Source organism: Pelmatolapia mariae, linkage group LG22 (assembly GCF_036321145.2).
Source record: "Pelmatolapia mariae isolate MD_Pm_ZW linkage group LG22, Pm_UMD_F_2, whole genome shotgun sequence".
Lineage (NCBI taxonomy): Eukaryota > Metazoa > Chordata > Actinopteri > Cichliformes > Cichlidae > Pelmatolapia > Pelmatolapia mariae.
The window spans coordinates 6,225,477-6,249,499 of record NC_086245.2 but is presented as its reverse complement, the minus strand read 5'-3'; the positions used below and the strand labels follow the sequence as shown (position 1 = coordinate 6,249,499).

Here is a 24,023-nt window from a genome sequence, read left to right as displayed (position 1 = left end):
GAAATTCAGTGAATTCATTTTTGATATTTTTGTTTCCAATTCAACATGAGCCACAAAGAACAGATTTTATGATGCCATCAAAAACTGGTTTAATGTGTGAGTTTAAACCAGATATAACTGACGTTTGCTCTCAGGATGAATTCCTATTTGTTCTGATGGACCTTTGACACCCGAGCAGGAAGCACTGAGTCTCTTTTTGTGGACAATAAAACTAATAAAGTCTCTTAAAAGTTTACATGTTGATGGTCTTGATGTTCCTGCTTCTCCTGGGAATACAGGAGGTGACAACAGGTTATCTAGGAATTTTATGTTTTTGTCTTTTTATTTGTGGCAGCCTTTTTCTGCATCATTTGATCCCCAGAGAACTGCAGCCTGTTTCAGCTGCAATAAATTCCTGTAGATTATAATTATATTATAACCTTAATGTACTTCTCATCTTATTTCCCAAACGGTCGCCAATGTGGACCAATCTTCATGCTTTAACTGGTACAGATTTTATACTGAATATCCTTTCTGACACAAGCCTCCCATTTATTCCTGCTTGGACTGAAGGAGTAGACTTTCTCATGACTCCCTGAGTCTGACTTTGTGTCTCCTCCTGGTCTTGAACTGGGGATTGTTCATGTGTGAGGTGAATACATGAATGCATAAAACAAACAAATCCCGCATTTCAAGCTAATTCCCAATAATTAGCATTTAGCATTAGAAGATGAGAAATGATGTTTATATTTTGAACTGTTTTGTTTGTTTGTTTGTTTGTTTTTGCTTTGTTTTATTCTTTGCTTCGAGCCCTGTGTACAGGAGCTGCATGCAAAAGATTTTTTGTTAAAAGGGTTGGCGTAATAAGGAAATGCTTCAGCCAATACCTTTTGATTAGCCTTGTCTCTTGATTTTTTGCTTTGTGGTAATCCTTATTCTGTATTCTGTATTCACTGAGATATTTGAATGCTAATGTCCCGATTCAAAATACTGAGATCCAAAACAAAATACCAAAGGCCCAGAAGGATGCAATCAAACGGAAGAGTTTATTGAATACACATGCAGGGAGGTACAAACTGCCAAACATCAGTTGTAGAACTCCACCCAAAAATACACTTCAGACTGCTTTTGATTCATCAGGGTTGACGCCCCCTCATGCGTTTACAAAGATTGTGATATGTCAGATACAGTAAATATTCATTTTCATAAGCTAAAATAGACATAGAAGTTCCTGTCTCTATCACATTTTCCATATAAGGCCACTCGCTGCATCCTCCAGATGGTCCTTGGGGATGGTAGTCATCTGGCCACCTCCTCTGTCACCTGTAACCGGGCAAACTCAAATGCGACAAGAAGCTGAATACATTCAGGCCTTCACTCAAGCCTGCTTCTTGATTATATGTATTATATGTGTTTTGTAGGCATGTATGCATTGAACCTTCCACAGCTCCAAGTCACTTACTCCATGTTTCGCTGGGACATTCACGCCCAACTGAGCTTATATCCTTTTAATTAATTGACTGAGCCACAACTCTTTAATAAGCACAGAATTGCAATGTGTATAACATGATTACAGTTGCGCCTGCAATGAGAGATTATTATGTGATTATGATAACACCTGTAATACAGACTTTAATGTAATGTCAGCAGCTTCAATAACTGCTTCAATGAAGTGATTATTATATGGTTTAATGCAATGATCATGACTTAATGCAAAGTTAATTAATGCAATCATAATGCTGATAATAAGTATAAGTAGCAGTAAAATATTCCTTATTCCACACTAATCAATAAAAAAATCAAATTAAAAAAAAAATCAAATCAATCAACTTAGCTATTTCTTTAAATTGCTCATTGCACATCTTTTTTATAAGTGAACCTGCCGTCTTTCTAAATGATCCAACAGCTGTAATTTACATCAGTCAGGGGGTCTGTTGGTAATTTAGTGGCTGTAACCAAAACTTTCATTTTCGCCACAAAAACCATTTTCATTTTTATAAAGAGTTAAAACCTTTTATCGCTACAGCTTATCAAGTAAAATAATTATACACAAACTGTTTCTTACAGTGACCCACTCTTTGAAATATTTCTTCACTGCGTCTTCTCAAGTCCAAGACTTCCCAGAGTTTTAGGTTGTTGGGATTGTCACAGTTTGCCAGGGCAAGCCGTGGGGATGTGGGGGAAAGGAGGACCCAGAACGCTGGACTCTTCACTGCAAGTGGTGCGTTCATTTACAGTGCGAAAATGACAATAAATCCCCGTGCTCTCCCTTTACTCCCGTGTCGTGTCTTCTTCCCAAAAAGTCCCTGTTTAGTGCTCTCTGCTCCTGTGTCTCTGCACTCCCCGTGCTCACTGCTCTCTCTCGTTCCACACTCCTCCTGAGGAAAACAATAGAGACAGCTATTAAAACACTTAATCCCAGCAGGCATACACTCACTGACTTTTAAACTAAACTAGAAGACTGATGTTAAGTCTAACGCAATAATCCCACGTCGGTGGAAGCTCCATCGCTCTCCTAAATAGCTCCCCCGACGAGCCCAGATCAGCAGCAGGTGTGTGGCAAGGACTTCGGGTGTGGCCAGTCCCCTAGCAGGGCCACACCCACCAGGCCTGAAGGTGGCTGTGACTTGGCCACAGAAAACAGCTACACACACACACACACACACACACACACACACACCTGCCTACATACAAATGTGGACAGAACAGTAGCAGTGCAGACGACACACACACCAAATAATAATAATAATAATAATAATAATAATAATAGCCCACACTGCTCACGGACCCCGAGTCCCCAGAGCCGGGTCCGTGACAGAGATGATTGATGAAGTTCAGATGATTCGTTATGACAGCAGCACCAGGAGAGCTGAACCCAAACAGCAGTGGATGAACGATGCAGCAGATACACAGTACTGGGAGAGGAACACTGCGTTTTTTCCTCCATTAATAATTTAAAGCAGCGCTTCAACCAAACTGGAGGTTTGTTGATGTTTTTACTGACACATGCTGTTAATGTTTTTTTGTTTGTTTTTGCAGTACATTGAAAATTTGCCATTTAGATCACAGTCCGAACTCTTCTCTTTGTTATGACACGATGCGGGTGGACCACACAGACATGTTTTGGACTCAGTGCAGGGGGTTATACTTACAGTGACACAAGCAACACAATTCTGGGGCTGTGAGGAAGTGCTCGAACGGTCTACGGAAAAAGGAGAGTAGAGATTAGTGTCAGTGTACGGGGAAGCAAAAGCAAGGATAATACGAGGGAAGAGGGTGAGAATTGGAGAGCTTACTTGTCATGACCTGATTACTAGCCCGGGCTGACGAGGAGCCGGTGTTCTGGTAATCCATCCTACCTCAAAAAACATCCTACCTGATGTTTCTGTGCAGACGCCGCGCATGCGCACAGCACCAAACCCAAATTAACTTCTTTTTCTGTCACCCATCCGGAATACTTCTTAAGGTTATGTCAGGAGTTTTCCTGTAATGCAACTCAGATTGGAATAAGTGACACTCAGACAGGTTTTACAAATTAACGTGCACGGGAGAGAACTGGACAGGCGCCGTTCCTTCGCTTGACCTCAGTTGCTCTCGTCCGCCCTCCCGTAACACTGCTCTTTTATTGTGGTTACATGAATATGCATAGTTTCATTAACATATGATGTATACCTTGTGTGTGTGTGTGTGGAGTGAGATATGATCCCGTGAAGACTCCCCAAAGCTGGTGCCAGGAGTCTAGCGGTCCATCTAAACAAAAGGCTCTTAGACTCAAACAGATATACGTATGTTTGCTATACCATATATCAGCAAGAGAAGATACGGCCTCTCCTAGGAGACGTGTGATCTATGCCAGAACACTCTGAGGAGGAGTGAACGCACTCCCCTCTTCATGCTACACAGAGTTGTTACAGACCTCCTAGGATGAGACATTCTTTCAATCTACAAATGATTATATACTTCTAAGCATATATGAGTAAACATTTCTAAGCATAAATGGCAATAAACAATAAGACAAGGTGTGACCTCTCCCATGCTCCCAGGATGTGGGTGAGTAAAAAGAGCAAACACATCTAGAAAACCTTAAATGAAATGTACTTCTAAACATAAACATAATAAAAATCTTTCAACAGGTTATGGTTATGGTTAAGGGTAGGGTTAGGTTTAGTCACAAGTCACCGTAAAATCATAATACGGGTAGGACGATTTGTCAAAGTAGGATGGTTTCTCAGAACACCGGCTCCTTATTGGGAGCCGTGGGTTTTTTTTTTCTTTCTCTCACCCTCTCTCTCGCACTTTTTTTCCACTTCCCTCCGCACGCGAGCCTTGTGCTTTGCGCTGGGAAGAGGGGGGAGGGGCGGGAGTTACACTCGCAGTAGCACAGGAACAGAGCGGGAGGGAGAGAGAGAGAAAGAGAGCCAGGGACAACAACATCACATTTGAAAGGTATAGTAATCATCCACAACTATTTTCAGTTGCGGATGATAAAGGATTTAGAAATTCATGCAGGCCCATATGACAGAGAATGTGCATCTTCTTTTTGTTTTCATATTTTAATTTATATTTAATTGTGTTGTGGTTTGCAGTGTTTTGTGTTGTTTCACTATAAATTTGTTTAAAAGGAAAAAGCTGAAAATTTAAATAGTTAAAAGCTGAAATATAAATAGTTGGTTTTTGTATTATATGATTTATTTCTTACATTTTATGTGGAGTGAATAAATAAAAGTATATTTACGGTGGCCCCTAGAGACAAAGCACATACAAACTCCAAAACACGTAAAAACTCCAAAACACATAAAAACTCCAAAACACGTACAAAAGATAACAGAAGTGCTCCAGGATGCTAGGCGCAGTGTAGTGGCTACACAAGCCAGGAAGTACCAACGACCGGATTTGGTGTGTGGTAGTAAAAGGTAAATTATTTGAATATTTACGAGTGCTTGTGTATAAATACACAAACAATACACATATGCTTTCAATTGTGTAATTTAAGTGATCCAGGTAGCTCTGTTTTGGAAGTTCAGTTAACGCTAGAAATGTGTTTTGGAGTTTGCACGTGTTTTGTCTCTAGGGGCCACCGCATATATTTATATATAAACATATATAAACAAAACCACTTTTTTTTTTACATTAGTAATTCCTTTTATGCATAATTTTATATTATTGTTAATAATAAATTAATTAAAGCAACAAAACAACCTGAGGAGCCGGTTCGGAGCCGAAAGAGCCGGCTCTTTTTAGTGAGTCGAGCCGAAAGAGTCGGTTCTCTAAAAAGAGCTGGAAATCCCATCACTAGCGTCCAGCTCCTGGTGTAAAAAGCCTCGTGTTCGCATTAAGGCAGACGGCCAGGTGGCTTTCAGTCCTTGCAAAAGTGCAAAGTAGACCCCGTAGTATCCAAAAATATGAGATGCGCATGCGTGCTCAGGCACAGAAAGGCGCCAACAGCTTCAACTCATGTAAAACTTGAATTCATTCATTTTGCCAGCAATAAATTTCATCTGAGACCAACTTTTGCTCCAAAACGTTAAAGGATTAGTTGAAACCCTTAATGTATTTGAGTTTATGGGGCAACTCAGCTTTTATTGTTAAATTGTGAAAGAAATGACTGTAAGCTCAGCAATTGCAAGTTTGATTTTTTACAGTGTATGCATTTAAAATTAATACAAATCACTCCACTGAGAAACTTAACAAGGTTTTATCCCCTGAATAGAAAATAAATTATACAGTGTATACCCAACATAACATGAACTACACCTGTCATAACATAAAAATTTATAAAGACCAGATGAAACTAACCTTCCCTTCGTGATAAACTGGTTCATATGAAGATATTTTACTTTCAGTTTCGTTGATAACCCTAAAGGTTTACCCCAGATTTAAACGACGTTTACTCTCAGAGTAAATCCCTATTGGCTCTGATCGAGGCTAATGGTGACGTTTCTCCTGGTTCTCCATTTTAGCTTTAGCTTTTTCTGGACAAGCAAATAAAGTCTGTTAAAGGTTTGGCTGTTTATGGTCACAATGTAGAAGATGAAGAAAGAAGAAAGAAGATGAAGGCCTTCATCTTCTTTCTTCTCCTGGGAATACAGGGGGCAGCAGCAGGTCAGTTTGACTGTTATATTTCTGTCTTTTTATATGTCAGATTTATGTAATTTGAAAGACAAATGGACGGACTGTTTGCTCCCCAGAAATACGCTAAACATTTAGTTCTAATGGATCCTAGTACACTGTTAAAAAAAACATCTTAAAAAAACAGTAATATTCTGGCAGCTGGGGCGCCAAAATAATACCGTAAAATAACAGAAAATAACTTCCTCATAAAAATACGGTTATTTTCAGTAAGGAAAATACAATTTGTTGCCCTAATTTTACATGGGATTTTGCCTTTTTCAAGTGCTTTTAAACATTAAATTAGGAACATTTTAATGTGATTAAACAATGAAATTACCTATAAACAAGGTCAATGAATGTGGCAATATGAATAATAATGCTTAAATTTACAGAAATATACAGTTAACAGTTGGGTTAAATAACATTATTTGATGTAAAAAAAAAAGTTGTATATTCAATTATATTTGATGTAATACTACATTATGCAGCACAAAATAATTTATCTTTCAAAACATGTCAAAAAACTAGATATTGGCTTTAAAATTACAATTCACTGTTAATTTTACATAATATCACATGTAAATTTAGATTTGAAGTGTAATTTAACATAAATTTCCTGAATATTTACTGGACTTTCAGTTTGAATTAAGTGTGCTCCCTGTAAGATTGTGGGTTTTATCTGTCACAAAACACCCAAAGAACCCTTATTAAACAAAACCCCTGATTATAATTACAAGATTATGTTAATTCTTGATCATATGTTGTGTATGAGCAGTTTGTAGATGTTTATTTTACTTATAAGACATGAGACATTGTTTCAATCATTAACATGGATTTTATTGAGCAACGAAAAGGGGTATATTTGAGGCACATAACCTGCAGGTTTAGAAGTAGCTCTAGCTTTCTGAAAGTCTCACATTCAGGGCTGCTGCTGGCCATTTGGGTTCCCTTGGAGAAATTTGCAAAGTAATCATATGCAAAGAACAACTCGAGTAAAACAAAAGCGTCATTGTTATGCTGATTATACTTAACTGATAAGTATTGATATGTTGTAAGTTGTCACTTTAACACAAACTTTTACCAAAATAACTGAACGAATGGGACTGTGTTTGCAGAGCAAGCACCACAAGTGTCAATGTATAGCCTATTACAATGAACTGAGATGAAGATAATACTTAAGACAATGCTACACCTAAAGCAGGACAGAGTGACAGAGAGCCTGTCAGCAGACAGTAACATACCAACTAAATGTGAATAGGATTTGCAGCCTATATTTCACTTCTCCCCTATCAAGCAGGCCACCTGTGCTGTTGACATTGACCATGAACCGGAGACCAGTGCTACTGAACAGCAGATTATGTTATCCTCAGGATAAAAATAAGAACTTTTTATGCTCTCCACTCATAGTCCGCAATTTTGGCGATCAACGTCAGAACCTTTGGATTGACTGCAAGGTTTTTCTTAGACGTGTTCCACTCCACTTTGGATCCCTTGTCGGCGTTTATCTTAAGGCATCTGTCGAATGAAAAACAACAACTTCATTAAGAAACTGAGGACTGGACTGTATGTGTTTTTTTACATTTGCAATGAATCTAAGTGTAGATTGAGCTTGCTTTTGAGTGCGTGTTTGGACATACAGGTCATTGTGGAACAGAGGGGTGATGCAAAGATGTTTGGTTAACCTGTGAGTCTATTGCAAATGCTGTTTCAGGGTAGTGAAACATCTGTGAACATCTACTACTCAAAGGTCTCTTTCTATAACTTGACATGAGCATGAATCAAGGATATTTCAGAGACAGCCATCTGAAACGCAAATATTAGTTATTTGTTGATTTATCAATCTACAAATCATCTCAACACTCAAGCATTGCTCATTCTTATGTGTTTTAGCTGCAAATGAAAGGAGATCTGATGATTTGATTTGGATTGCATAACTTTAGATTTCACTGTCTCATCATTCTTATGTCTCAATGCATAAAATTGACTGGTGCCGCCTTACCGTTGCAAGAATTCCAAGGTTGCTGCCTGGGCTACTGGATAAGAAATGTTCGTGCAGTAGTAAGAGCCAAACATCAGGATAAGTGCGTGGCTGAAGATAGTGATATGGCCATTCACAATTGCCTGGTCCACAGATAACATGAAGTGCTCGGCTGCCAAAGTAGAGTTTCCTGTTGTGTACATGAACAAGAGACAAGGGGACAAAAAAACAAGTCCACACATGACTCAAACAACTAACTGCAATGTTACAACTGATGTATATCAATTACATACACTGGCATGCAGTTTGGGCTCTACGGTCAACTACAAGGTGTCCAAACTTTTGCTGTGGGCCTTTTCCTTTTCTGTTTAAAAAAATATGAAAATGATTTTATTTAAAATTAAATGTCATCTATAACTTTAAGCCATTTGGAGATTATTTCATCTTCTACATGCTTAACTGTTCACATGAACTGAAATGTTGACCATGGGTGCCCAAATATTTACATTAAAGCACCACAACTGTGACAGGTGTAATCTTTTGACATCCTTAAATGCAGCACAATACTCACCTTTACAGCTTACTGAACAAATTTGAGAACTCACGCTACTAATCTGCAGGGGAAGAAACAAAACCTTATGAATCATGAAACCTGCCAAAATCCAAATACATGTATGCAATGTACGTTTAAATGTAGTCAAATAATTCGCCTCAGCTGCTTTAGCCCTACTTCCTTTCCACAAAATAGAAGGAAATACTTGGCTTACCTGTCCATTACATTTTACAGGGCAAAGCTAGCACAGTGGGCCACTTCTATTTCCTATTTCTCTCTCTTCATCACGCAGCACATCTTGGCACGCACGAGCTCTCTACAAGAATGCAGGTGTGTCGCTAGAGTGGAACAGGTCGCCTATTAGCTCTTACGTTGCATACTTAATTTCACATTAAGACAAATGCATCAGTGGCAGCTGTCGTCGCGGGGCCCCTAACGGGTATTAGCGGTGTAGAAACTATCTGCGTAGCAACTGCTGTGTTTACACGGTCACAGAAAGCTGGCAGCTAACAAATTAGCGAACAACAACTCTGCTAGCCAGCAAGATAGTATACAGCTAGACCAGCCGCTAACTGCACCTTATACTGACAGACGACGTCCTTTGCCTTCATAGCTAGGGATTCCATGCCTTTTACCGTCTCAGTAAACTAGGAGCCATAGTGGTCAAGCAATTCCAAGTTAAATCTACTAAGCTGAGTTTGATATACTTGCCTTGCAGCACTGCATGGATGATCTTTCACCAACCTCTCTCTTCCAGCGCGCTTTCCATTAGTGATGCGCGAATCATGAACGAATCGTTCAATACTCGAGAATCACTTTACTGACTCGTGAATCATGATTCACAAGCCCAACTGACTCACTGACTCATCCCTGTTGCTCTTAGCAAACTAATTTCATTAGTAGAAATTAGAGCTGGGCGATATAAGATTTTTTCATATCACGATATGTTTTTTTCATTTCAGGCGATAACGATATATATCACGATATAAGCCAAATAACTATATTTGTAAGATTTAAATGTGCCGTTGCTCACAAGTAAAATGTGAAATAATCTGCAGCTTGTTTTGATTTAAATATTTATTTCCCATAATAAGTTCAACAGGGTAGATGTACTTAAGGAACGTGAACAAAACAGACTACTAAATTGTCAATTCCACTTAGAAACAAAATTTTAATTCTAAAAATAAATCTTAGTTTGTTTTACAGAAGAACAGACAAAATTGACAAACTTTTGTCAATATCAAATAAACTGAGAACTAAAAGGAAATTCTCAATCTCTCCTTGTTGTATAGCTTAGCTTTTCAAACAGTTTTAACAGTGACTTTAGTCTGACAAAAGCCGAATGACGAATTAGCGCTTTCAGGCTACGTCCACACGTACCCGGGTATTTTTGAAAACGCAGATTTTTCTATGCATTTGCACCTTTCGTCCACACGTAAACGGCGTTTTCGGTCACTGAAAACGGAGATTTCTAAAAATGCCTGCCAGGGTGGATATTTTTGAAAACTCCGTTTTTGCATTTACGTGTGGACGAGAAAAACGGAGAAAACGCAGCGTCAAAGGTGTGCGCATTTTTTGACGTCACACTGTGCGCCACGTTATTGTTTAGGGGAAATGAATTTCTACTATACTGTTACTGTTAATTGTACTCTCTGCAGTGTTTAAATGCTTACATATACACACACAGTTACTGTCCCTCCACAAATACGACTCGGTTCTGCTTCTATGCCCCATCTTTGTTTACTATTTCCCACCGAGGCTTCTAGACTTCTGATTGGCCAACATTTCTACACGGTTAGGAATATATCGCCACCTGTTGCTTTGGCATGTTCCTAGCAGCGTTTTCCTTCATTTCTGCGTTTACGTGTGGATCTCCGTTTTCAAAAATACCCGTGTACGTGTGGACGTAGCCTCAGTCAGAGATTGAGCATGCACCGGTTTATTGTATTTCCAGACTTGCTTTAGGCACAATTTACAGTGCGCGCTACTCTGTTTTTTGTCAGACTTGAAATAGCCGAAATACCTTCACACTACGGAACTTCTATGGCCCTTCCGTTCGACAATCTCTCCGGCATCATCGGTTTTTTCTTCGGTAACCTTCGCTCACGCTCTCGGTTGATTTTTCTCTAGTCAGCAAACTCATTTCCTCCATTATCTGGGCAGCCCGGCTGCAAAAACAAATACACATGTGCGCCTTGGCACTTGTGCTGTACGTAACAAGTCACGTGACGTGACGCTGCGGCTGTGATTGGTTCGGCTCTGCGCTACTTAATTTGGATTGGTTGTTCTTTTTTTTCTTTTTTTTAAGAGGACAAGAGAGATGAGGCCTATCGCAATAGTTTAATTTTTCTATCGAGAAAAAGTTATTTCGCAATACATATCGTTATCGTTCTATCGCCCAGCTCTAGTAGAAATATATCTAGCTTATAATTAAAACTGTGGGGAAAAAAACAACAGCCAGTTTCTTAACAATAACATTTCTGCTCTGAACTGGAAGAAAAAACCCTGAGTAGAAGCTCACATCAAGACAATAGCTCCTCGGTTCACAGTAGCATCGCTCTGCTAACATGCTAACAGCACATTTGAGCTACTCACCCCCTCCTTTTCTGTGCTGAATCGTAGGGTAAGCGAATCACTCAGGACTCACTCACCCCCTCCCTCCTGGCTCGCAGCTTCTTCTTCTTTTTCTTGGTTGGCAACCAATGTTAAGGCGCATTACCGCCCCCTGGCTCACAGCTCAGTGGACATTTAGATGGGAAAATATATATTTGACACATTTGAGGAAAATACTACTAAAATAAAATAAAAATAAATAAAATAAATGTTCCCTTTAGAATTTTTTTGCTCTTTTTTGCTCCATAAAAATAGTTGTTTTTCTTTTTCAATCACTCATCTTAGCAGTAGGATATACATGACAAGAGAAACAAATTAAGTTTGAGTGAAAATGTACATTTTTTGCACTCTGGTCAACTGACTCAGTGACTCAAATGACTCAAAAAACCCGATTCACTTTGGTGAGTGACTCATTCAAACTCGATTCAGTAAAAAGAATCAAGTTTACCATCACTACTTTCCACAGCCATACCCGCGACCTTGTGGTTGTTAGTTCACATTCATTGGCCGATGCTTAGCGTCATGTTATTATGTGTCCCAACATCCAATGGCATGTCACATTGTTTTCATGGCCACGCCCTCACCCCAGGTGCAAAGGCCTATTTCTGTTCAGGAATGTTGTGAATACTTTGAGATTTATAATAATTGCAATTCCTACCTCTACATTTATTTTTTTAAATATATAATTAGCACAGCGTGGCCGTGCAATGTTTTATATGTTTTTTTTTAGTTTTTATTCCTATTAATTATATTTTCACTTGTTACCTCTGAATTATTGAAACAGACCTAGATGACATGAAATTTTCAGCAAAATTATAATTCAAATACTCCTTTAATTATTAATTATTCTCATTAATTTTCGATCATTTTATATATTTTTCCATAGTATTAAATTTGAATTTAACAGATCATTCTCTCAAATAACAGACAAATATTTGTGAAATTATGATACATTTCTGAATGTATTTTTACAATCTAAATATGCATATGTACAAAAAATATATTTAAAAAACAAGAAAATTGTGTTTTATTACATTTACAGTGATGTTATGTTATTTTACATTTGACATGTAAAATCACAATCTACTTATGTAAATTTAATGATATTCCAGAAAAACAGTACAAAACTGTAAAATATACAGTAAGAAGTCCAGACGCTTTTCTTTTCAAACTCCTTTGACATACTTTTATATTACTTTTTTTTTTACAGTGTAGATAATGTCAATGTTTAGAAACAATCGATTATATTATACAGGTAATTAAATCGTCTGTTTATCTTTTCAATACCTAATAATAAACATTAAAGTTTAGATGAAGGCAAAGATTAAAACAAGGCGACTTATGTCTCAAACTATTTGATGATTTCCGGGTTTAAACCGATGCATTTTTAAGCGTTGTGACTCTGCTGTGTCTCCAAACAGTCTAACAAATAAAACATCAGTGAGGAGGTCTGATGATAATCTGGTGACAATAATTAAAATGTTTATTTTAAAAACTAAGTAACATTTTAATTTTCATGAGGGTTTAAAACATTTTCGCACAACAGCTGCTCATTAAAGTTAACTAAAGTTCATTTAAGTATCTTTATAAATATTATTTTTATTTTACTATTATTTAAAAATGATTTGTTCGGTATATAAAAAGACAAATGTCATTTGATGTAGTCTATTAAAAGTTAAAAGACTCCTGCTTTGTATTGTCTTCAGTATTATTCACCAGTGTTATGCTTGTGAATATTTTCTGTTTGACAAACATGCGCACACATATCGTAACTAACGAGTAGTTACACCCGGATATGAAGTTCACTGTTTTTCTGGTGTTATTGCTTAATTAACAGCGCAATGAGGTGACTTTTGTTGTGGGGTGTATAAATAAAATAAAATAGAATTCAATTGAACTGAATTGAGATGCAAATTAAATCATTATTACTTAATAATATCAGATAGTTTATGTATGTAAAGTGCGAGTACACTACACATACCATCACCATACCATCAGGTTCAAACTAGAATTTGAAGTTTTGAAGAAAAGAGGATCAGAAAAATTACAACAAACACTGAACATCTATTCATAAATCTATTTTGTGTTTATTGAAGGGACAGCAGGATTATTACAGGATGTCCTTAATGTGCTGTAGTTTTTGTTATTGTGTTATTTAAAACATAAAATAATTTACAAATCTGTGTTCCTGAGATCTCACAACATTACCTGTTTCTTACAGTGACCCACTCTCTGAAGTATTTCCACACTGGGTCCTCTCAAGTCCCAAACTTCCCAGAGTTTGTGGTTGTTGGGATGGTTGATGATGTTGAGATTGATTATTATGACAGCAACACGGAGAAAGCGGTGCCCAAACAGGACTGGATTGCCAAGAACACAGATCAGCAGTACTGGGAGAGAGAGACTGCAAACTGTTGGGGTTCCCAGCAGGCGTTCAAAGCCAACACTGACACTGCAAAGCAGCGCTTCAACCAAACTGGAGGTTTGTTCATGTTTCATTTTTTACTGATATTTGCTGTTAATGTTTTCAGTGTGTTTTGTTTACAGTAGTATACAAGTTTGCACACATATTAAATGTTTCATTCAGATTACTGATTAAAATTATTAACATAATAATTCATAATGAATGTAGAACTACAGTACAATAATCAAATAATAAAGATAAATTCATGATATTTGAAGTTTTCTGTTTATATTTAGGATTTTTTGCCTCTGAAACCTTGATGGTTGTTTTTGCTACAATTTCTTAATAATCGATTATTCAGAAATTAATCTCCAGAAAATCAGCTGGATCTAAATAATCAGTCTGAGGTGTATTTGTTTTAAAATTATTGTGAACTAATATTTCACTTTTAATAAAAACAATCCTGGACTGAAACTCTCCTTCAGTGGAAGCTTCTAGAAAGACCTCAACATAGTCTGTGTGTAGTTTTCCCGCAGTTAGACGATTTTTTTTAGAACAATAAGAGGCTGCAGAGTTTCAGAGGATGGAAACTTAAACCCAGGATCAGGATCTGTGTCTGCTGCTCAGGATCCATCTTAGTGTGTTTGTCTGTTCCTGTAGCTCACAGGAAGTCGCTCCGTGTCTCAGTTCAGACGACCCTCACAAATAATCACATGTTGTAATAAATTATAGAAAAAGAAAATATGTCAGACACCATCAACAGCATCTTAGGATGAAATAATTTATCATCTAGCTGAGATGTTGAATGTGCTGTGATGTCACAGTTATGACAGCAGTTTTTCCAGATTCCATTAAACACATAATAATAATAATAATAATAATACTAATAATGATGATGATGATGATGATGTTATATTTAATACAAAAAGTAGAATCAAACAGGGTTGACTTTGTAACAGGCTGAAAGTAGAGACAGCTCAATGACCCGTTCACTGTCCACGGCCTCTTTATGAATGAATTTAACTAAATGCATCAACCATTGTGAAAATAAAGCAGACATTCAGCCCGTTTTCATGAGGAAATGTTTTCAGGATTGTCTTTCATTAGCAGAGGTTCCATAAATAAATCGGTGACAAACTTAAAGCTACTCTGTGGAAAATAAATAAATATTTAACTTTTAGTTTTACTTCAATAGGACAACAGTTTGGTGAGAAGTAGATAGACCAAAAATAAGAAACACAAACTAACAGACAGACGTTTAACAGTTAACAGTTTCTCTAAATTTTACACTGATTTTTGTCCTATTTAAAAATAAGACAGTAAATATGAGTTTCAGTCTATGTTTAATATTTTTGGTCCCAGATTTAAAATTTAATGTTTTTTGGGGTTTTTTGCTAATAAACAACAATCTGAAAATATAATCAAGGAAAGTAAAGTGTTAAAATGTCTCACTTTTCCCATAAACTGGCTGAAGGTTGATTATTAAGGTGGTGTCGTTAAATCAGGATGCCGTAAAATTCAGCAAGAACCCTTCCAGAAAGCCTCCCTATGAGCGGTGAAAAAAACCCACGGGTTGTTTTGGTCATTAAACACAGCTTTGGTCACTCATCTACGCGTGAATTTTTTAATATTTTTAGTGCAAAATCTGATCTGGTCACAGCGCTGAAAAACACCAAAAGTGTCCCAGCATGGAGTCGAATTCAAGGTCTGAATTATTGTTTCAGTCCTCTTCTCTTAGTAAATGTAATAAAAATGACAACATGGTTTTAAATCTTAGGGAAATCTTTTTCACCTTTTTGTCAGGTCACAGCAAAAGAAATTAACTGATTTATCAAAAAGTATTTCTTGCATAGTCATCAATCATGACATGAAGCATTTGCTGGAGCCTGAAATACTGTAAGTAGAACTCCAGGTTAGATTAACATCACATGATCATATTAAACAGAGACGCCTCTAGAAAAACCTCAGGAGAGTCTGGTGTTTAGTTTCTCACAGGGAGGATTTTGTTGGACTGATGACGGCTGCAGAGTTTCAGAGGATGGAAAGTAAATCTAGAATCAGGATCTGTGTCGGCTGCTCAGGACGCCAGCTTAGTGTGTTTGTCTGATCCTGCAGCTCACAGGAAGTTTCTCCACCTACAACAGCAGAGATAAACTGTGCAGTGATATCTCTGCAGGCAGGACGTAGATGTGCTAACGGGAGAAAATGAATTCTGTTTTTTCCCAGTGTCTTTTTCTAAAATCTGCATTGTTAATGATGATTGGTTTTAAAAATCTTCCACTGAGACAAAAGCAGCCATAAATGTAGATCCTCTATATGTTGATCACGTCTCTGTGTCAGTGTAAGACTTTACTGCAGTCTCTCTCTGGTTCACTGCAGTCTTTGTCTCTGTGTTTCTGTCAGGTGTTCACATTGTCCAGCGGATGTACGGCTGTGAATGGGATGAAGAAACAGGTGAAGTGAATGGATTTCGCCAAGACGGTTATGATGGAGAGGACTTCATAATCTTTGACCTGAAGACAGAGACGTGGGTCGCTCCAAAACAACAGGCTGTCATCACAAAGATGAAGTGGGACAGTAACAAAGCTACGATCACACAGTATAAGAACTACCTCACCCAGATTTGTCCTGAGTGGCTGAAGAAGTATGTGAACTATGGGAGGAGCTCTCTGATGAGGACAAGTAAAATCTATGACCAGAATTAGATTGTTAACCAAAAGTCATATGTCTCAGTTTATTACTTAATATGATATTAAATTAACCTTTTCATGCATGAATTATGAAAACCTCAATCAGGGCTTTTTTTTCTTGAGTATTTTTATTCATCTTAAGGAATGAAAAAAAGATTTTTGAACTTCATTTTTTTAAACATGTACTTTTCATTTTCAAATAGTATTTTTACATGTCCACTTAGTTGTACAACAAACATTTTGACTTATGAATTTGACAAATGAATAATTAATATACACTGTGTAAAAACTATAACATAACAAAAATATATTTTTAAATATATTTTAAAAATATTTTACAACAGTATAACAATATATGTAACAACTATAACAACTATAACCCTGCAAGGCATGGAGTGACTCATCAGTGTCCACTGTAGTGTTTTATGTGCAAGTTTACCATCAACACTGACACAAATACAAGAAAACAGCCTTTGAATAGTTGTCCACTGTAGTGACCCCTATGTGTGAAAGGGTTAATATAATTGCACTTCGCGTGGCATTTTGACACATTATTTAAATGTAATTTAATTTTATAAACTACATCACATCAAAAGAAATTGGTATGGTTTAAATAATAATAATAATAAGAATAATCTTTTAAAGTTGCTCCTGGTCGTCATAGCAGATCATCTTCCACAGTTTTAGCTCTGATATACTCATTTCTAATCCTGTCCATCCTTCTCACTCCTTATGATAATTTTAATCTCTCTCCAGTTCTTCCCTCAGTGTCTCTCCTCCAGAAGTCTTCCTTCTCCTCAGTCACCTGCCACGCTACAGGTTTCTATCCTAACAGAGCCGAGATGGTCTGGAAAAAAGATGGAGTGGAGCTTCATGAGGGTGTGAACAAAGGAGAGATTCTCACCAACAATGACGGGACCTTCCAGATGAGTGTTGACCTGGATGTCTCATCAGTCAAACCTGAAGACTGGCACAGATACAGATGTGTGTTTCAGCTCTCTGGTGTGAACGAGGACATCGTCACCAAACTGGACAAATCAGAGATCAAGACCAATGAAGGTGAGTCTGGAATCAGGATCAGATGAGTGATAAACATGGGAAACACACACTTGAATTACTGCAGTAGCCCTGTAGCTCATGTTGGATGAGAAAGTTTGTTTGCTTTGATTTTCTTTCTGTCAGCTTCTGTCAGAATAATTTTAAGACCTAAATCAGTTTAGACCAAGTTGTGTTTTTCCACCTCATTTTTTCCTTGCTGAACATTGATGAATATAAAACATGTTCATGTGTGGCCACTGATTATCTGACTAATGGACAGTTTTAGAAGATTAAATAGTAAATGGGGGAAAATGTATATTTTGAAACATTGCTATGTTCAAATTTATTGGCAATGTATTGAAATTAAATTTAATGGCAGAACTTTTATTGCTGGAATGAAAACAAAAATTAGTCAGACAAACATGTAGTGACCATAAACAAAGCTATTGTACATGATTGTTATCTGATTGGAAACTTTTTGTTCTCACCTTTTGTTTGTTCTGTGATCCACAGGAAGTTCCTTCTCCCTGATCATCCTTGTTGTTGTTGCTGTGGTTGTTCTTGCCGCCATCGCTGTGATCACATTCATTATTTACAAAAAGAGGACAGGTGAGAAACAAACTTCCTGGATTTTTCTTGTATAATGCAACAACAATGATGACATAGTGCAAACAATAATAATGATAGTAAGACTAATATGACTTAATTGAAGTCATTATTAACAGTTTTCAAAAGAAAACAAACAATGCACACAGGATTAAACAGGTAACAACCAAAAGCAGTGTAAGCTGAGTCTTCAGGTTAATATTAAAGTATTTTAACACTTTCTCTGCCAGCAGGATGATCAGACTCTTTTAAATCCTCAATATATTCATTAATCATGCTTGTTGTGTTTCATAACTTGCCCTTCATTTCTCTGCATTATCCCACTTGTAGATTTTTGTCCAGTTACTTCACTTTTTCTTCTTGTCTGTTATTTACTTTTTTCTGCATCATTTTTCTTTCTGTCTTTGTGGTTTTTTTGTTTTTTGTTTTTGTTTTGTTTTTTACACCTGAGCTACAGTTTGGTTGTCAAGGAACAAAATAACCACCAACTCAGTTATTGAAACCCAAACATTGTTTCTCTTTTCTTAACCATCAACTCTGTCAAACAAACACATCCTAAGGTACACCTTTACCTACATTAGAAATGTGTACGTTCTCTACCTTTAGTCGCTTTACTTATAAATTTAACACGAGCACATTTTGTGGGAAAAGTCAGAATATATCTATAAACACATTAGTGAGTAAGCCCAGTGTCTATGTTTTTAATTTTACTAATTAAATTAATGCTTTTGTCCAGATTACAAAATGAAAATATGAAATTATGTTTCATGCCTTGTATAATACATGAAAAAAATTGTGTTAACATTTATAACAAATTATTAAAATGATGTATTTTTTCCTTTTTATTTCAGACAAACGTCCCCCATCTCGTAAGTTAAACTTTGTCACTTTTCTCTAATCTCTTGTCTACACTAAATTAAAAAGGGTTTCTGTACTTTAATCTAAACAGTCTTTCAGGGCTGTTTCCTGTTGTGTTTGATTGTAGTAAAAGTGACAGATGAGAGCAGGATGTGGACTAACATTGTGTTTCTGACCTACAGCTGTAGAGAACCGTGAAGTCCAGGAGCAAATGATTCCTAAAGCCTAAACCACAAACAGCTCTGCACACAGTGAGTTACTTCATATTTGTGTCTCATGTTTTATCTTTCTTTTAAAACTTATGTAAAATAGTGGCTGTAGTAAAATCTCCTGTTTAAATAGAACCAAAAAAGTGCTTTAGTATAACTTTAAATCATATTAAGAGAAAGATGCTTTCAAAATAACGTTTCATGAAATGATTTAACAAAATTAAAACAAATGTGTTAATTCCATTCAGAAACATATGAAGTAAATACTCGATTGAATCAGAATTTTAGATCTTAATGAAACTGTAAATATGTTATTTGTGGATTTGATTAATCCTAACATTTATTTTGTTTCTTTTTTATCTCTACAGAGAACCTGAGAGAAGACGTGTCAGCTCGTTCTTCTACATAAACTGGAATTCATTGAATTTGTTGATTGTTCACATCATAAAATCTGTTAAAAAGATCTAAAGTCTAAAATATAGTTGCAGATGCTTATTAGTCAAGATTTAATGGAAAGGAGTTTGAAAATGAGTTGGCAAACATTACATCATTAACATATACATCATAATAGTGGCATTAAATTATTCTGAATATGTTGTTTTCAGTTTAAAAAAGGCAATTTTTTAAAAAAAGATCTAATTCTGTTTAAATGTTTCAGTATTAGTATCAATATTATGACAGAGATCTTGATAACCATTTTCTCGGTAAAGAGCTATTATTTTTTACAATAGCGGATTTATTTTGCTTTCTTATTACATACGCAATAAAATAAAAACCTTTAAGATTATCCGATATTCTGACCACCCTAATGCCTGTAACCTAGCATTAGGATTTCAAGATTATCTGATTATCCTGTTGCTTGTAACTTAGCAAAGTATCGATGCAAAGAATTTCATACACGCCACCGACTCTTGTACGTGTAAAATAACACTGAGTTAAAAAAAAAAAAAGCACCGCGCACATATTCAGACCTCGCTCCCAAATAATTTTATTAAAACACCCTCAGATGAGGTATTTTGGTTTTGTGTGGGAAAGACTTTTCTTTATTTTAGAGTCACTTTTACATCAGGTTTTCTCATTAGCAGAAAATTCTCGATAGACAGAAAAACAAACCCTAAAAGATAATTACTGTGAGAAACTGCCTTGTTTTCCACAAAATAAGAAGGAGTCAACAAAACATTAACCCATAAAAACAACCCCTCTAATCAATATTAGTATTTCTTAATGCTTGTAACCTAGCAAAGTACCGACACCCGTGCAAAGAATTTCATATTAGGGCTGTGCGATATGACCAAAATCTCATATCCCGATATTAAGACATCTATCGTCGATATAACGATATAAATTACAAAAATGTAACATTTCCTGTAAATTCTGTGAATCTCGGGCAGCTCGACTTGCGTGAAGTGTTTCCAGCTGGGCGTCGCGTACCTGGAGTCGAGTGTTTTAACTGATGCATGAAACTACACATTTTTAGACATAAGTTGTAACGGCCGCCGTTTTCTTTGTGAGTATTTATTACACAGCGTGCTGCGGAGAAAAGCCTGTTCTAACGTTTGAGTCTAAGGTTTATTTTTTAGCACCTGACGGCTCTTTTTTGCTTCTCATCCCTTGATACGCTGCATCTTTCACGTGACTCATTTTATTTTGAAAAGCCTCAACAGGATCTTGAGCTTTATTGTGAAAGGTTTATGTGGAAAATAAACAAGCGGACACGACGTGGTTTTACCGTCGTTGTTGCTAACGAAAACGCATAAAAAACAAGCGCTTGTCCGTCCGTAATGTGGTTATATTAAATATAAGAGAAAGAGAGAACTTTAAGAAATTAATATAGCCGCTACAGTGACCATCAAAATGATGAAAAAATATTGCTGTTAACAGTTTATTTTGCGACACCACGAAACAAACGATAGCGTAAAATGAAACGATAGACGTTTTTATATCGTCATCCGATATATATCGTTATATCGAACAGCCCTATTTCATATACATTAAAACAATTTCATCCTCGGATGAGGTATTTTGGTTTTGTGAGGTAAAGAGTTTTTCTTTATTTTTTGAGCTACTTTTACAACAGAGGAGACCGGGCCTTTGCGATTGCTGCGCCTAAACTTTGGAACCGTCTGCCTCTTGAAATTAGGTTCTCTCCAACACGACATTTTTAAAACCAGCTTGAAAACACATTTTTACTCTTTAGCTTTTAATTGTAACTGAGTTTTGTTTTGTTCTTTGTCTTTGTTTGAGCTGCTTTTTTTTAGTCTGTACAGCACTTTGGTCAACCTGTGTTGTTTTTAAATGTGGTTATAAACAAAATGATTAAACAGAAAAAACACTCACCTCTAAGCTTTCATCCATGGTGATAACAATCCAACTTTGGGACTAGCGAGTAAATGTCAGAATGAAAAGAATGATGATAAGTTATTTGTTTCAGCGCCTGCCAATAAATAGTCATCGGTAATATCCCCCCGCCCCCCCCCCCCCCCTGCTACATTTAAAAAAAAATCCACGGTATGGGGTCTGTGGTTCGGCTGCCCTTCTTTCACTGAATTAATGGTCAGCTTTTGGCAGCCGATGTTCCTTAGTCTAGTTTGCTATTTTGTATTTCAGGCTGACTTTCCATCTTTAATAGCCGGTGACTGAACCTTGGTCCTTTAAACACGGATACTTTGTTATCATGGCCACGGCTACATTATCAAATTCTACGCTGGAAGGACACATTTTGTATTTGACCATTTCTGACACTCTGCAATATAACTAATTTGAGTTTGGTACTTGGATGCAGAAGAGTACCATTGTTAAGAAAGGCTTGGTTTCCTTGTTCTAACTGCTCCTCATAACTAAACTCGAGTATTTGGAATTTTAGGTATCAAGGTTGTGATCTCAGTGAAGAATCTGAAGAAGGAGATACACAGAGACAACATGAGTAGAGGGCGTTGCTTGAAGAAATAAGGCTGGGTCTCAGTGGGTATATTACTTCAGAAAATAAAAATACAATACAAGAACATATCTTTAAAAATGGTGTTTTGGAGATGTTCATATTCATCACACTAGTTGAGCAATGAAAAATCATGCGGCCACTCAACTAATCTTAAAGGCTCATAAAAGAAAAAGTTTATGACAAAGTTAAATGTATTGAGTCTGTCAAAACTAAAAACAAAACTACGATAAAATAAAAAAGGAAACACAAATTGTCCTCGTTTTTTTCCAAAAATGGTGACAATTTTTGTTTTGCCCATTCTGCAAATTCTCGATCTGGGTCATCCTCGTTGAGATGCTGCAGTAGCTGGAGTTTGTAAGGGTGCCATTTGTGAGTAGCTAATATCCGCCGAAGGGATGTTCGACTAATGCCACTCTCCAGTGACATGCGGCGAGTGCTACGCTGTGGGCTCTTGCTGAATGAAGCTAGGACAGCCACTGATGTTTCTTCATTAGTGACAGTTTTCTTGCGTCCACATTTTGGCAAATTCAACACTGAACCAGTTTCACGAAACTTAGCAAGCAGTTTGCTAACTGTAGCATGGCAGATGGGTGGTCTCGTAGGGTGTCTTGCATTGAAATCTGCTGCAATGACCCGGTTACTGCGTTCACCAGATATCAACACAATTTCGATCCGCTCCTCACGTGTTAACCTCTTCGACATGTCGATGGCTGTGAACAAAGAGAAACTTGTAAATAACTCATGAAAGAATAAAGTTACGTTGAAACCAAGCACACCATTGTTTTTCTTGTGACATTACCAATAAGTTTGATGTGTCACATGGCCCTCTTCCTATTGAAAAAACAAAAGTTGTATCCAAGATGGCCGACTTCTAAATGGCCACCATGGTCACCACCCATCTTGAGGAGTTTGCCCCCTCACATATACTAATGTGCCACAAACAGGACTTTAATATCACCAACCATTCCCATGTTATTACGGTGTATCCATATAAATGGCCCACCCTGTACATAAGAAGAGGATGGCCCAATTACAGTTATAATTAACCACTAAACATCAGAACTTACATGAAAGTGAAAAGTTAGCTATCAGAGGCTGATGCCTTTTGTCTTACAAGGATGCAGGAGCATCATTCCAAGGTCACAAAATAGTCTGGGACAGAGTTGAACTTATGTCCCTGCAGAAGGCCTTTGGTAGATGGGTCACCTATTCTTTGTCTGTTTTTTATGTGGTGTCAAAGTCTCAATGTTCAGCTGAGTTTATAAATAACTTAAAGGTGTATATTACAATTAAATAAAGGTTATACAAAAATAAAATAATTGATATATATAAAAAATGTGTCTACAAGCGTTCTTGATTTTCACCACACAATGACCCACCCATTAACTTTATTTGGAAGGTATATATCAACATCCTTAAAGTCTGACACACAAACAAACAACAAAACTCAGACTTTATCTTGAAAACTGTTCTGTCTATGGACGGGGTATTCCACCTACACAATCAAAAGTAAAGATTTGTCTTTTTTTGTTATTGCTGTTCAGTCTTGAGCTGGTGAGCATGACTCACATCTAAAGATTCAAAGGTTTAGGCAACAAAACAACACAAAATTGATCAGAATGTTAATCTAGAGGGAGGGAAACACAGGAACACTCTCGACATTCCTTAGGGATGGGACACCAGGGAAGACCTGTGCACAGGGAAACATTCAATTAATTGCCAGAAGTCGTAGAGAACACAGTCAGATATCTCAGGGATGGTTTCACTCACAAGGCAGGTCAACGATTTAGAGTTGAGTGACTGTCAGCCACTGCCTCAAGAAGGTGGGTGATGATCCACAGGTGAGCAGGGCGGGGACTTGAAGTAAATGCCGCCCACAACGATTACACACACACACACACACAAACCCGCCAGAGGAATATCAAAGCAAGAGAATGACTGACTGGACAAAGGGGCAGGACGAACTTCCTGTGTTGTGATTCCCGGTTCTTTTAAGACTACATTACTACTGTCCTGTACTGCGTATAATTGAAGTTTATTTTCTGT

General features: G+C 37.0%; 1 protein-coding gene and 1 long non-coding RNA gene across 2 annotated transcripts; one reads left to right on the top strand and one right to left on the bottom strand.

Annotated features, from left to right (window-relative positions):
* The first annotated feature begins 6,023 nt into the window (after positions 1 to 6,023).
* Positions 6,024 to 19,916, top strand: LOC134622999 (major histocompatibility complex class I-related gene protein-like). Its single transcript, XM_063468250.2, has 8 exons — positions 6,024 to 6,081; positions 13,456 to 13,716; positions 16,042 to 16,320; positions 17,085 to 17,387; positions 17,880 to 17,975; positions 18,824 to 18,841; positions 19,013 to 19,081; positions 19,408 to 19,916. The coding sequence occupies exons 1-7, from the start codon at positions 6,030 to 6,032 to the stop codon at positions 19,057 to 19,059; spliced, it is 1,056 nt and encodes a 351-aa protein (XP_063324320.1). The 5' UTR covers positions 6,024 to 6,029; the 3' UTR covers positions 19,060 to 19,081; positions 19,408 to 19,916.
* On the bottom strand, positions 6,939 to 9,218 carry LOC135932752 (uncharacterized). Its single transcript, XR_010573633.1, has 4 exons — positions 8,836 to 9,218; positions 8,640 to 8,682; positions 8,090 to 8,258; positions 6,939 to 7,605 (listed from the first exon to the last, which is right to left on the bottom strand). It is a non-coding gene; the product is annotated as an uncharacterized LOC135932752 (long non-coding RNA).
* Positions 19,917 to 24,023: the final 4,107 nt, after the last annotated feature.